Below are 14,314 nucleotides of genomic sequence, written 5' to 3'. Positions count from 1 at the left end.
TTAGTTGATAGGTGCTTGGTGAAATTGGGGAAAAGCCAGTGTAAAATTTTGCAATGGAATTTTATAAATGAAATTGTGGTTTACTTTTAAATAAGTATGCAATGCTCAATGAAATTATCTCTGGAACTTTTGTGAATATTTCATTCAAGGACCTAAGCCCATGTTTGTGAAATTCCACCTGTCTTTTTTTAAATTTAAAACGTCAAAAGCTTCTGTTTAAAAAATGCATTTCAACCTCTAGGTATTCAAGCATTGCAAGAGTATTATTTCTTTTCATAAAGTATTCTATCTAAATCCACATAATGACTTTTTTTTTTAAGTGGCCCAGGGAGGGAAGCATGCATAAGATATGTCAGTTCTTTTCTTTTCTGAAAGAAAACAAGATAATTAATCCCTCACTTTGCACCTTGCATATTTTGCCTCCAAACTTGAATAGAAAACTTTTATGACATAAAAAGCAATTAGGTTTTAAACTTGTCATCTCTGTTAGAAAATTACACAACTTGAAGTCATTTAAAAAAAAATCTTCAATATCAATTTACGGAAACCTGTGATATTTAGTTGGAGGATTTTTAGGATTTAAAAGAAAAACATCCGAACTTTTATATTTCAAAATATTAGTGCATCAGCTTTGTTGGAATTGTTCAACAAATTGTTCAAATTATCTCAGTAAAACCATTTGGACTACAATTCCCGGAATGCTCATGAAGCTGACATATCTACATGTTCTCAAAAATTCATAATCCATCATTCTGATGCTAGATCGATGGATTATGACTTTCTGATGGCAGATCTGTGAATTAAGGCTTTTTTGAGTACAGCCTCCTATCCAATTATTGCTCCTATTCATATATTATAAATCATTATTCCTTCACCAGGTAGTCAGCAGTTTCTATTTCCTGAAGTTTCAGAGTCTTCTTTTTTCAGCCATTGTGGCATTCCAATTGAGCAATCAAAAATGGAGAGCGCTGACCTGAAAAATAAAGCTTCCATCACAGCAAATTGTTGAGGGACCAAAAGTCATTTCTAATTCTTCTAGTTTCTGTTGAAATAAAGGGTATTAGATTAGATGGAAACAAATCTTATCCCCTTCCGGCACAAACAACAATATAATAAATTGGAATAGAAGTTGTTGGCATGTACTGACTTCAGTTTTAAGTGTTCATGCTTGAGTTTCTTAAAACTGATGCTTTCTTCTGAGAAGTTGCCATTTTGTTCTGCAAAGACAGATCAGCTTCTGATTTAAAGCTGAAATTTATCAGCGTGCTGCCTTAGGTGATTCTATCTATTAGGTACTGTTAAACTGAAGCTCCTTTGAATTAACTATGTATAGACTAATAAACTTACCTCTAATATAACAGAATATATGATAAAAATAAAAAATGCTTTACTGTAACCAGTTTAGGTGTCAAATCAAAACACATTTAGAACAACTTTATTAGAAGATGTTCAGAAAAAAACAAGGAATTGTTTTAGGACCTATGGTGTATTCAGAAAAGTCATTAAATGAAATGCAATCATGCTGTGTTGGAGAGTTAACAGATTTCTCAAGCTAACAGAATTTAGGTCTGGTCTGTGTGGATGGAGAAAATCAATAGTATGATCGTGTTGTTTTTTATTTCATTTTGCTGTACTGATATTCTTCATTAGGATGCAGTTTTCACAGTAGATGGCTCTGCATAAAATATGCCTAGTCAGTACAATTCTAGTGCAGTAGTTGTCAAAAAGGATGGCAATCGATGAAAAGGAGCATGGTGTAATGAGTGGTGTAGAATTCATCTTTATTAACTATTTGTTCTGGTCCTCTGACTATTGTGAGAAAGCTGTCTCAGTGCTGACTCGTGCCTTAGTTTCTCCTTTGGGTGACCACATGGATTTTAATATCTTTGTCCTAAGGACTGTTTTTGTGGCACTCTCCTGATAAAACAGGTTTGTGTATGTTGTGTTACCCTGTTGCTCTGGTCAAGGATGTTATCAGAAACCATATGAGAGAGTTAACAGACACTTTGCATGTCCTGCCATTAAGTAGTTGGGTGGGGCAGTTTGTAATATTTTAATATAAGGGAAAACATCGTCATGGTATACTAATCTCATTCCTTAATGTTTATTTCAGGAATTCTTGTCATTAATGGCATCCTGACACTCTTCTTCCTTTTCCTGTTACCTCTTTTATATTTTCAAATTTTGGCCACCAAGGCTTTCAGGGTGCTGCAGAGCACTGGAAAGAGGTGGTTTGTTGCGAGAACAGAAATAGTTGTTCTATGAATGCCTCTGCAGAAAACACTGTTTCAAGGACAAGTGCCAGCGCAGGATTGGAACTGGGGAAGGGCTCCAAAGCCTTCAAATAGCCCAGTTCTGCTGGTGGGGAGTGAAGCTCCTTCTGCCACCCACAGAAGTTTGCTCCAACCCATTTTCAGATTTCCTGTAAACTGCAGATGCCCACTAGATGGAGACACAATATTTTATACATTAGTGGCTATACAGATGGTAATCAAACCCACCAGCTGCTGCCTGCGCATTCCGGGCACCTCGCCAATTTACTGGCAGTATGTTGACTGGGAAGCAGACAGTGACACACTTTGATCGAAAAGCTTGTATGATGATTTTCTTTTTGTTGTAATATTATTGTTTTTTTTAAAAAATGATAAAAGAGATCAAGATGTGTATCTTGATCAAAGAGTACTGCTGTCTGCTTTCCCATCAGCAACTTCTAATTTATAGAAATCAGATTGCATGGAAAGTAATCAGCAAAGGTTTGAGGTCTTTCTTGTTCTCACTGCCAAGGCATGCTGACAAGTGAGAAAATTAAAATCAGAGAAGGTAGGGAGATAACTAGTAAAACACTGGTTGAAATATAATTATTTAAAGTTCACGATTTTAATAATTTTAGGGCTGTTAAAAAATCCAGTTAAAGTGCTCGATTTGCCATTCACTTGTATTATAAGAGCACCTTACTCTGATGGAGGATGTTGTTTTAAGACTAATTTACCACAGAGAGAGAAAAATATATATTACTGGTTGTCATGGAAAAATAACCTGTCTGTGGTTCTGGGGCCAGGTTTTTCAAAGGCACCTCCTATCAGCTCTATTTCTTCCATGTGGAGCTGCGCATCCAGTATGATTTATAAGGGTGTATGCATGATACAATGGACCCTGTAAAGAACTCTTAAAGCAGTCAGTCCTATAAATGTGAAGATACTTTGTACAAAGGGACTTTGCTGAAAATTTGTCTGTTATACTTGGCAAGGTTTTTTCTCTTTAGGGTCTATAGTTAAGTCATTTTTGTTTTCAGCTCTTGGTATCAACTCCTTCTTTAAAAGCCTTTTTCAAATTTTATTTTTCAGTCCTTTCAGGCTTAAAAAACAATTAGCAGTTGCATGTATGTGAGTGTGTGTGTGTGTGTGTATGTATGGACTGTGTTTTTGTGCATAGGTCAATATTTCTGGCCAACATAAAATCACAAACCCAGTGACAGTGGTGAGAATTGCTTCACATTCTGCCAATTTTTAAAACCAAAATGCAGAGTAACATGATAGAAGGACCTGGGATATTTGACATTTTGTCTATATGGAACAAGGGACTATGAGAGGGAAAAAGCTTAATGTAGGTAAGGAAGTGAATAGGGCCCACCTCCATGAGTCTTCAGAGTGTGATCTTTGGTCTGATCTCCAGGTTATGCTCAGCCTTACTGCCTCTCCTCCACCCATGAGATGTGGTTGCTGCTTCCCATCACTCTTGCTCTTTTCTTCCACAGCACCAGATGAAGTCCTGTGTCCTCATCCAGCCTGTCTTGCTCTCTGTTGCCAACCAAGCTTAAAAAATTAGTGATTTTCCTGTCTTCTCTTCCACTTCTCTGCTTGGCAATCCATATACATTGGATGTTCCTGCTGAGTGCTTGTTTCTAAGGGTTAGATCAAAAGACAGCAGCCTCAGAGTAGGCGATGTCATGTTTCTGGGTATGGCTCTGCATTCTCAAGAGAAGATGCTGCCATTGGGTGCTTGCTCCCTCTAGGTATTTATGACATTGCTATTTAGGAAAGCTGCCAATGAAAAGGTGCTGCTGAAAGGAATAAATAAAACGCTTTGGCATCATTGCTTCATTTTTTCCCATCAAAAGCTGACACATTGTCTTTATCTCGTCAGGCAAACTGCATGGAAACATTGTGATCGTATGTTCTTTGCCTATTTTTGTAGAACAGAGTTTCTCAGGCAAAGTGCAAAGGGAGGAGAGGAAAGGCTGCAGTGTACAAGTCAATGAAGTACCTTTTAGATTCACTTATTCTGTGGCTGACTCAAGATTTTCACTTGGAAGTGTTTGCTCTCTATTCTGAGTTGTGATATAATTCTATATGGTTGTGGAAATCTTTGAGCAAATGTTTTATTTTTGTTGGTTCTGTTACTTGTGTATATAGTAATTTTCTTGAAGATGTAGTTAACAGAGTTTATAAGGGATAATGAGTTAAGAGACTTGCTTGTTTGTTTAATTGAAGAGAAATAATTCACTAGAAATGTTTGTTTCTTCTCATGCATTGTTTAAACAAGTTCTAAAAATCCACATTGGATTATATGATTTGTCATGAGCTTCCTAACATTCAAAGCAGAAGGAGATTTATGCTCTTTTTCCGCAGAAACCATTTCTTGCCCCAACAGAAATGGAAATGACTGTTCTCAGAAACCTTCCAAGTTGAAGTGGGAGGAGATAATCTGTGAGGAGATGTTACCTTCTCAAAAACAACCTCACATCATCCAAGGTGTGGTTGGCTTTGGCAGTTTACCAAGGGGAAGCTTTACTAGATTTCAAATCACCCTCCTAGCCAAGCTGTGCTGAGGCAAAGCTTTGTTCAACTCCTGCATTCACCAGACCAACCCTGCCCCTACCCACAGCTGCTTTTTTATCTAACACGAATGACAGGATTGTAAGGGAGAGTTAAACAAGCACGGGGACTCACACTGAGATGCAGAAACAGATTTATGGACATGTACATAATGAGAAGAACCTCTTTACAATGGGGCATGAAATCCAAATATCACATAAGGAAGGGGTGGTTTCTTTTGACTAACAGGCTATGGTTAGAACTCTGCAGATTCAAGTTATATAGAAATGGAGTTGTAATGAAGTACAGATACCTTAGATTTATATGTGGGGGGGTTGTGCTTGCTGATCAAATGTTCTGGTGTTAAAATAGACTAGTTTCCCGTGGTGAGGTGACTGAAAACTGTAACTAAAATTTTAGAGAACTGGCTTGCTTCTACATTCCCAAATTGGGAAATTATGCTAATAGCTTAATTTTTATGATAAAAACATGAAAAATAAGTCTCTAAAATAGTGTTGAATCAATTTTCTGATAAAACAAATTTGTTTTCCCATTTGTGATTAAAATGACCTACAGTAAGATTTTTTTTTTTTTTAAACTAGGTGTTAATTAAAAATATGGAAATGGATTTTAAAAACCTTGCCGTTCACAGTGGAAGAATTACCATAACTGATCTGTTCTCAGAGCCATGCCTGTTCTGAGATGTTTTTAAGATGTCTACGTTACTGGTTGTTTTTCTGCATGATTGTTTCCAAAGCAAAATGTGATTCCAATAAAAACAGTAATTGAATTTACAGTCCACAGGACAAATTGTTGTTTTAACAGAAACTACATACTCAGGCAAAGACCTTATGTTTTAGGTCTAATAACAAAAGCCACAAGTTCTCCATTTTTATGTGGCCATGTATTATGCGAAGTTTTCTAATGTGGCATTTTTTCCTTTATAAAAAATCTATATTGTATTTTTTAAATTTTGTGAGCAGTTTTTCCTCCCTCTTAGCTCTGGATCAATATTCCTTAGGTTGTGTTGGTTTGGGCTTTTTTTTAAAGCAACCTTTTAAATGTTAGTGCAGCTATTTTCTGTAGCATCAGATGGGGGTGAGTCAATACAGACAAGCCTATCCACATCTAAAGCACCTAATGACTGAGAGGAGTTTGGAGAGAGCTTATTCATTTGCATTTGGTGCTGAGACAATGTGCACAGCACAGGGCAGTTGTGTGGGGGGCTTGTCCATGACCAGCCTTGTGTGGAGAAAATGCTGATTTGGGAGGAAGGGGGTGGGAAGGGAAGGCTGTCCTGGAGCAGTGGCAAACAAAGGCAGGAGACCTCATTCCAGCAGGCAGTGACTGCACTTTACTGTATCAACAGCAAAATGCTATTTTTCTGCTGTCAGACTTTCTCTGCAGGAGCCCCCAGGCTCTTCTTGAGCCCTTTTTGATCTTAAAGGTGGATTAAGTTTTCCTAGGATTTTAGGATTTTGGTGCCTTTTTTTCCTGTACATGGCACTCCAGGTAAAACCTGAAGTTTGTGCTTGCTGAACTAAGGGAAATCTGGTGGGGCTCAGCTCCAGGGGCACACACACTGCTCTGGTGTGTGCAGAGCATGAGACACACTGGAGATTCACACGTGCTAGGAACAGGCATGTCTACATTAGCAGACTTTTTATGGAAGTCTTGGGGCTGATCTAAAGTCCTTCAGAACAGTAAGAGTTGGTGAAATATTGCTGCATCTTGGATGTAACACCTGGGAAAAACAGTCCAGGATAGTGCCAACAGCTGTCTGACACACTCAGGGGTGCAGGAGGAACACAGGGTGCTGGTAATCACCTCTGAGTTCCTACAGTGACCATTTGAATAAAAAAAGGCAATATTTCATACTTCTCAGCACCAGGCAAACCAGAGACCCTGAGTGAGGAAGCCAGCTTTCTTAGGTTCCCCTTGGGAAAAAGTGAGAGAGCAGACTGTGCTTGCTGCAGTCCAGGGCAGGTACATTAAGGAGTTTTTAAGTTCTTCATTCATCAAAAACCCGGCCAAGTTTTGTTTCACATTTTTATCATAATGTTTTCAGCATTCATGTTGGTTCTTTACTGATTTAAATAATGTGGGAGAAGAGATACACAACAGGTAAGTGTAAAGCTCCAGCCTGATAAAGGTGAATGCCACTGCCTGTTGGGTTCAACAGAATTTACTTTTATGGCTTTCAGATGTGATCACATGAATAATAGAAAAGGTTTTCATATTTTTAAAAAACATTTGTAGCTCTAGATAGGTGGTTCCTGTGGGAAAGGTGCTTGTGGGGTTTGTTTTGTTGGGTTTTTTTTGTTTGTTTGTTTTTAAATTACTTTAGATCCCTGCTGATTGTGGCTCCACAGCCAGAATAGGAATTGGTGTTCTTTGCTTGTTTGGGTGTCCTTGAAGTGAAAGAGCAGGGTTGATACTTTGAAGAGTCCAGACATGCAAGAGTTGCACTTTCAAGAACTGAAAAAAAAAAAAATTCCTTCACCCCTCCTGAAAATCTGTATGTATTTTTAAAGGGTTGCATTAGCCTGGAGCATTTAAAATTATGAGACATATCCAGAAAAAATAATGAGTTGCTTAAAAATAATTATTTGGATCCTTTTCCTTGTAGTCTAGTTTTCGAGCTTTCAAGATTTAGGTTTTCAGTCTTTCCTCTGCAGCCATAAGAGCTAACTTTATTTTTAAATGAAAGCTGAGATTCTCTTGTAATCCCATAACTAGGAGATTTGGTAATGCTAAGTACAATGTGAATTTAGAGTGACCATTCCAAAGTGAATCATTTAGTGATGTGTCCTTAGCATTAAAGCCAACTGGAGATTTTTTTTTTACGTCTTTCATTTTGTCTTTCTAAATAATCTGCAAATTGGAAGCTTGGTAAAAGCAGTAGAAGACAGCTGCACCCTAGTAAAATCAGGTTTTGTTGGTTTGGGGTTTTTTTATTCCTGGTATGCTAAGATAGATTCTTACAGAATCTAGATATTAAGGGCACTCTGCATTAAGATCTCTAGAGAGGAAGGCTTTGGTTGTTTTTGTAGAAGCACCCTTTTCTACTCAGTCAAGCATTAAAATTGGCAGCAGTTCCTGGAATAGCAAGAAAATCCTGATTGGTGTCCTCATATAGTTACTGAAAACAGTAAGAGGATATGTAAAAACTTTAACTCCAAAGAAAAATATTTATAATTGTGACATTGTGTTTCCTTACAGTAATTTATGGGCAAATTGTAGGAAAGGAGGAACACAAGCTATAAATAATATTTCTTATGTAAACTAAATGGCAGTAGCAAATTCTTTTTATTTAAAAATTAATACTGATGTTCATTAATATAAATTGCCACATTTTAGATGACTCTGATGTCCTTGAGGCCAGATGTCACTGACTGATTTACAGCTTTCTAGGGGGAGAAGGAGATCCTGTTTTATCAAAGTAGGCACAAAATTGCTTCAAATAGCTATTTTAAACTAGATTCTTTACAAATGTTTTGTCAACAAAGTCAATTCACATCACAGATTAGAAACAGGGAAAACTTCTAGCACATATTGGCTTGGATTTTGAAATTCAGGAAGAAGAGCATAAAGCCTACCTTTAACTCACTGAACTTCTGTCTCTTTTAGGAATAGTGGTTTAAAAACTCCTGCTGAGGAACACGCACACAGAATTTCCATGTGCATCCTTAGCAAGGGAACATCCTTCAGAGGCAGAGTTTTAGGCCCTCATTGATCTTAATTCTACTTTTAATATTAATACAAATGTGTGTAGTAAGGGTGTGCAGGAGGAAGCGCTGCCACCTCAGTCACACCACAGCGATCTGATACCTGGATTATTTTTGAGTGCTTCGTAAAATCCTCGGGTCCTTTGGACCTCATGCATTAAATTACTGCAAAAGAAGATGGCAGATTATTTGTAGAGCCATCAACAGCCTCCCAGGAACCTCCCCTGGGAACACTCGTGGGCGATGCCTCCACAGGCATTTTTGTTGTGTTTGCATATGCTGGCAGGTTAAAGGGGAGGGATTAAAAAAAGCAGGCTGGTTTGAGTCAGTGCATCTCTGTCCATTAGGTATTCATTCAAATTCAACCACATGAAATACAGGCATCCAACAAACCACCTCTTATAAATGCCTTTTATTCCAGCAGCTGAAATTCAGCACATTTGTAGGTGTGTGACCAGCCATGCTTAGCATGAATAACAAACTAATGTAAATCCTGTACTGCAGAGTTTGTTTGATAGCAAATCTCACATATATATGAGGGAAGCCTATACAGGCCTCTTGTAGCACAAGATCCCATGGCATACAAGTTCAAACTACACAGGTGATAGGAATATAGAGAATAATGCACAAAGAGCTCCCTTTTTCAAAGGGACATCTGACATTTGTATAAATCAAACCCATATCCATTGAAAGGCTTGGAAAGATGTTACAAGGCTTTAGAAATTGTTCTTGTTAAACATGGGATCTTTTTCCAATCCTTATAAATAATTATTTTCCTTTGGTAAGATTAGCTGCAGAGAATTTGTGTTAAGACTGTGTGGAAGGGAGCACAGAATTTCAGGTAATATCAAGCTGAGAACATGGTTGTAACATATTTCTGTGATACAAAAGCCTCCTATCAAAGAGGCAAATGCATCACCCCCTCAGTCTTTCTTCTTGTTTATGGAATAAACAGACATAAACTCTGAATTCTCATTTCCAACAAGTACGTTAGTAACGCCAAACTGACCTTGACCTTAGCTTTGCTAATTTATAAATTCTGATATTTATTCTTGGAATAGATTGTTCCCCTTCATACCACACACATAAATACTGCAAACCTTTCCAATGCCTTGAATTTGAGTGTTAGTAAATAGCTAGTTTTAATCTACGTATTTTGAGACCAGACATTCTGTGCTATGACTATTAAGATATACCCAGCAGCCATTTCTATAATACTTAAACCTCTTATATGTATTATTTAAAGTAATGCTATCAGCCAGGGCTTGTTATATACCACAGAAACTTTAAATAAAATAATACAGCATGGATAAAATCTGCATTAATAGTAACTTAAGCAAAATTAATTTAAGTAACAGATAACATCTGGGAGAAAATGTAATGGTGTATTGGTAAGTTATGCAAAGTTAATTTTATTGTAACTACCACATCTGTGGAACTCATCTATTAGAACGCTTTACCAATCTTCTTTCCTGCCATTATTCTGTTTCAGAAATTTCCCTGTGTACTATTTTACTGTCTTTTCTCTGCCTGTGTTTGTAAAAAGGCAATTTGCTGCCTCTCAACAAGAAAAGTGTGTGAGTTTATGTACAGAACAACACAGCACTTTTTATACAAATGTGTCTTTATGCACACTTGTACAATAAAGAATTCCAGAGCAGGATTGTGGCACAGGGCTGTGCTCTGAGAGCAGTGTCTGCACCAGCTGCAGTCCTCAGCTGGGCTGGTGCTGACCCATCAGTGCTGACGCATCAGTTCCATGTCAAGCTGTGCTAACTTCTCCTGGCCAAGTTGCCTCCTGGCACCCCATCGCACCTCAGAATTGGTAAGAATAGTACACCTAGTTGTCCCTTCAGTCTCTTTCAGAGCAGCTGACACTGATATGCCAGCTGCATTTGTGCAACTGGCTCACAGTGTCTTTTTGTTTGAATTCCTGTAGACCCACTGGACCACAATGTGCAGGAAAATATTGCCAATTAATTTTTAAGACATTATCTTGCCAAACTGTTTCTCATATTTCGATAGTTCTATTGATTCAAGAGGACTCTTGGACTAATACATCTTTGTCATAGTGAACAATGCTGACATAATGACAAATCTTGAGGAATTAAGAAAGGGAGGGTGAAGTTTTTAATGTAGGTCAGTGGAAGTAATTCACCACAAATTTACTCAGACTTCAGAAACTAGCAACGTTTTTTAAAGCCTCTCTAACTGTATAAAACTTACTGTGCCTCCCTCTCTGTTTTTAAATAGATTTTACTACAGAGTCATTGGTGCTATTAAACATGAGGTTTTGTTCAAGGAAACACAAAGACTTAATTGTATTTTTTAAAGGAAAGTATTGCATCAGAAGGATTAATTTAAATACATTTGTTGGCTTCGGGCTCTCACCACAATTCATTCATTCTAATTTTCCCCTGGACTTGTTAAGGACACAGTGTATAGGAAGGAGCAATGCAGAATGGCATTTTTAGGTCACTATATTTGGCTGTAAACTGTAGTCCTGCTCATAAACTTGTTATTACTAAACAAAATGCTTCATATTCTACATTGATGTTTCACAGTTTTTAAAAAAAACTTTTGGCTGAATGTTGAGACTATTACAGCTCATTAAGGAGACTAGTTCTGCTGTAATTTAGTTATTTCTTAATGATCCAAGGGTTATTATTACACATGGAACAGATGAGTAAAAAATGGCTCTCTGTAAAAAAAACAGTGAAGTAAAAATATTATTCAGAAAAACAGAACCTCTGAAAATCTTTTCTGTGCAACAAAAATTTTTTTTTTTTTGACTTGGAATTGATTCTAAAAACCTGGTCTATTTTTTTTTTTTACATAATTTTACTCTTTTTTAATTTGGACTGAAGAGTATAAATGGAATAATAATTTAAATTAAAAAATAAATTTTGAGTGAATAGATAACTACCCAAGCAAAAAATAGTATTTTAAGGAATTAGAAACTAATTTTGAATTCTCATCCATTTCAGCTAATACTTTTAATAAGAAAATATAAGGTAAAAAATTAGAGAAAATTGAAATAGTTGCTAAATTTAAGAAGCCCTTGTTTTTTAAAAAGTAGGATTTGAAAATAAAGTGTCTTTATTTTTGAAAGAAATAAAATTTGGGTCAGTTTTTTCATTCTGATAGAAAGCAAACTTTCTGACTATTTTTGTGAGTATGTAGGCACTGACAAAGTGCTGAAAATTTGAATTACAAGTGATGGAGGAAAATGCTTCTCTAACTCAGTTTTTCTCCTCAGCTATAATCTGCAAATCTTCCTGTCATCCTTTTAGGTTCTTTTAAATATGGGCTAATGCTATCTACCTACTTTACTGAGCTCACACATAACAGGTGAAAGCTCAAACAGAAGTTTCAAAAAGCTTTTTGGACTACAAAAGAGATTTTTATTGTAATGAAGTGGCTAGGTCTAACTTTTTATTTTCATTTGTTGCTGTCATTTCTGCAGATGTTTTAATATTTTCAGCACGTTAACTGTATCAAGTAACAAAATGACCCAAATATTAACCTAGCTACAATTTCAAAAGTATGAGGGAATTAATTTATGGAAGCTGCAATTACCCTGATGTGAATTAATGTCGTTTACTTACACCATCCAAGCAAAATCCTGTTTGTAATCAGGATTTGACTCTGAACTGGAACATCTGCCTCATATTCTCGATGGGCGCTTCCCCTGTGAGGCCCCAAACACACCATTTCAGTGCTCTACCCTGCTCCTTGCTGGGTTACAAATGCCTTTTTCACCCTATTTGGCACATATATTTTTAAAATAGGATGCAAAACCTTTTCCCTTTAGAGGACAGAGGGCTGCCTTCTCTATCACTCCAGAGAACCTGAGCGTGGTGCTTCATCCAGCTGCTCCAAGGGGGAAAAGTCATACCCTTGTCAGAGCATGCCTGGAGCTGCAGATCACACACCAGCAGAACACCAGTGAGATTCCCATGGTCACAGCAAAGAAACAAGATGAAGCAAAAAAAAAAAAAAAGCCCAAAACAACTTGGACTTAGCAACTCCTAAATTATAGCTACATATTAAAATATTTTCCTTAGGGTCTTGTTTGATTTAGTGTCATTGCAATTTCACTCCGACTGACTTCTTTAATATTCCCCTGCAATTCTAAAGTGCAACAATATACCTGTTCAGAGGTGACAAATTTGCACTGGAAAAACAGAATGTTAGCTAAGCACTGTGTTTTCTAACCGTAATTATCCACATGAGTAAGAAGCTGTAGTGTTATGAAATTATGAAAATCATCTGTTCTTTCTGAGCATTATAAAGAGGGCCCCTTGAGATGCAGCTAGAAATTAAAGCTGATCTATAATCATTTCCAGAATGCTTTCCAATTCTGAGCACCTGGATAGTAACAGAAAAGGTATTGTTTATTGTTGTTTGTCAGCCATTCCATTTCCATTTAAAAAAAACTGCAAGAAACCTCTAAGCAATAATTAAACATAAATTACTTTCTTCTTTTTTCTTTTTTTTCTGTTTAATACTGCCAGAATAAGATTGAATTTGACCAACCTGCAGTTTCCCTCTCAGCTTCAGCAACAGAATCTCAGGTATAGTTTTGTTCCTTTTAGGGTTTTTTTTTGGAGGGGGGGGGTGATTAAGCTATTTTTCTATGAATTTCCCTTGGATCCCAGTCACTAGAACATAGCATGTATTCTCTTCTAAGATTGAATGAAATCACTTTTAATGCATTAATCAGTCAGCAGAAGACATTTATTTGGGTGAACCCTTTTGGGCTCTCGCTCTGTGGGCAGATGTGTCTGCCTGGCCTGAGTGTGGGACAGGCACTCTGTCAAGGCAGTGCTTCCCAAAAGCACCTCTGTGTGCTGTTGCCTGTCTGTGCTGCTGCTGTTTGGGCTCATAGAGGGTAGGAGAATATTCTAACTCAGTGTTTCCTGTGGCTGGTTCCTGCTAGGGGTCTGACCAGGAGGATTACCTGCAAGAGCCCTGTCCAGAGGCAGTGTCTTCTGAGGTGGATGCTGTAGGTGGAGTCACTGCTGAAGATGAGAAATCTGCAGTGTGGGAAATCCCAAATGAAATTATTGGCAACCTTGAGGTACTATTACTAGAAAGCTATTCACTAATTCTGTCTATGGTTAATTAGCCAGCTCAGTCTTAATGAATATAAACTGTGTTTGTGCTAAAGCTGGCAAAAAGCACATCCATATGCTGTAAAAATGTGAATTAGCCTCTATAAATAACTCCTAGTTTAGTCAGCTTACATATGATAAAATAAAAAATACTCAGTAATATGACAACATATATCTTCAGCCTTACCATGTGTCAAAAACACAGGCCAAATCCTGCTCTCAGTGATGTAAGTGATAAAATTCCTTCTTAAAGGTTCAGGACCAGCTGCTATGCTGGAGTATACGCAATGTGTGCTTAATATAAATTGTGTAGATGCATCTATATCACACGTCCTTCAATTTGTGTGAGAAATTACTCCCTTATGCCAATTTTAGGCTTTGTCTGGTAGGTGTGTGACTACACAAGAACTCCCTTAATGAAACAGATCAGCTGTCAGTATGTGGTCTACAGACTCTGAGGGGTCCATGATTTCTTTCTGTGAGGTTCATGGAAGGGAAGGAAGCTACTTTCACTGGAATTAACAGGAATATATTGTAAGCCAACCTGCTAGAACAGATTTGCACCAATGAAATGCTGGAATTTACTCTTAATGGCAACAACCAGGTAGCAGCTAGGCAGTTTGAACTTCAGGTACAGCATATTAGACACTATTGA

At 37.3% G+C, this 14,314-nt stretch overlaps 1 protein-coding gene across 3 annotated transcripts in view; it reads left to right on the top strand.

Annotated features, from left to right (window-relative positions):
- Positions 1–14,314, top strand: part of CABCOCO1 (ciliary associated calcium binding coiled-coil 1) — a 50,566-nt gene that overhangs the window by 33,473 nt on the left and 2,779 nt on the right. For all 3 annotated transcript variants that reach the window (XM_079312732.1, XM_079312733.1, XM_079312731.1), the window contains exons 6-7: positions 13,060–13,119; positions 13,485–13,625. In XM_079312732.1, coding sequence (XP_079168858.1) covers positions 13,060–13,119; positions 13,485–13,625 — 201 coding nt within the window. The remainder of the gene's footprint in view (positions 1–13,059; positions 13,120–13,484; positions 13,626–14,314) is intronic.

The sequence above is a fragment of the Erithacus rubecula genome (assembly GCF_903797595.1).
Source record: "Erithacus rubecula genome assembly, chromosome: 9".
Taxonomy (NCBI): Eukaryota; Metazoa; Chordata; class Aves; order Passeriformes; family Muscicapidae; genus Erithacus; species Erithacus rubecula.
The sequence above is the reverse complement of the archived record's forward strand: the minus strand, read 5'-3'. Positions and strand labels throughout refer to the sequence as shown.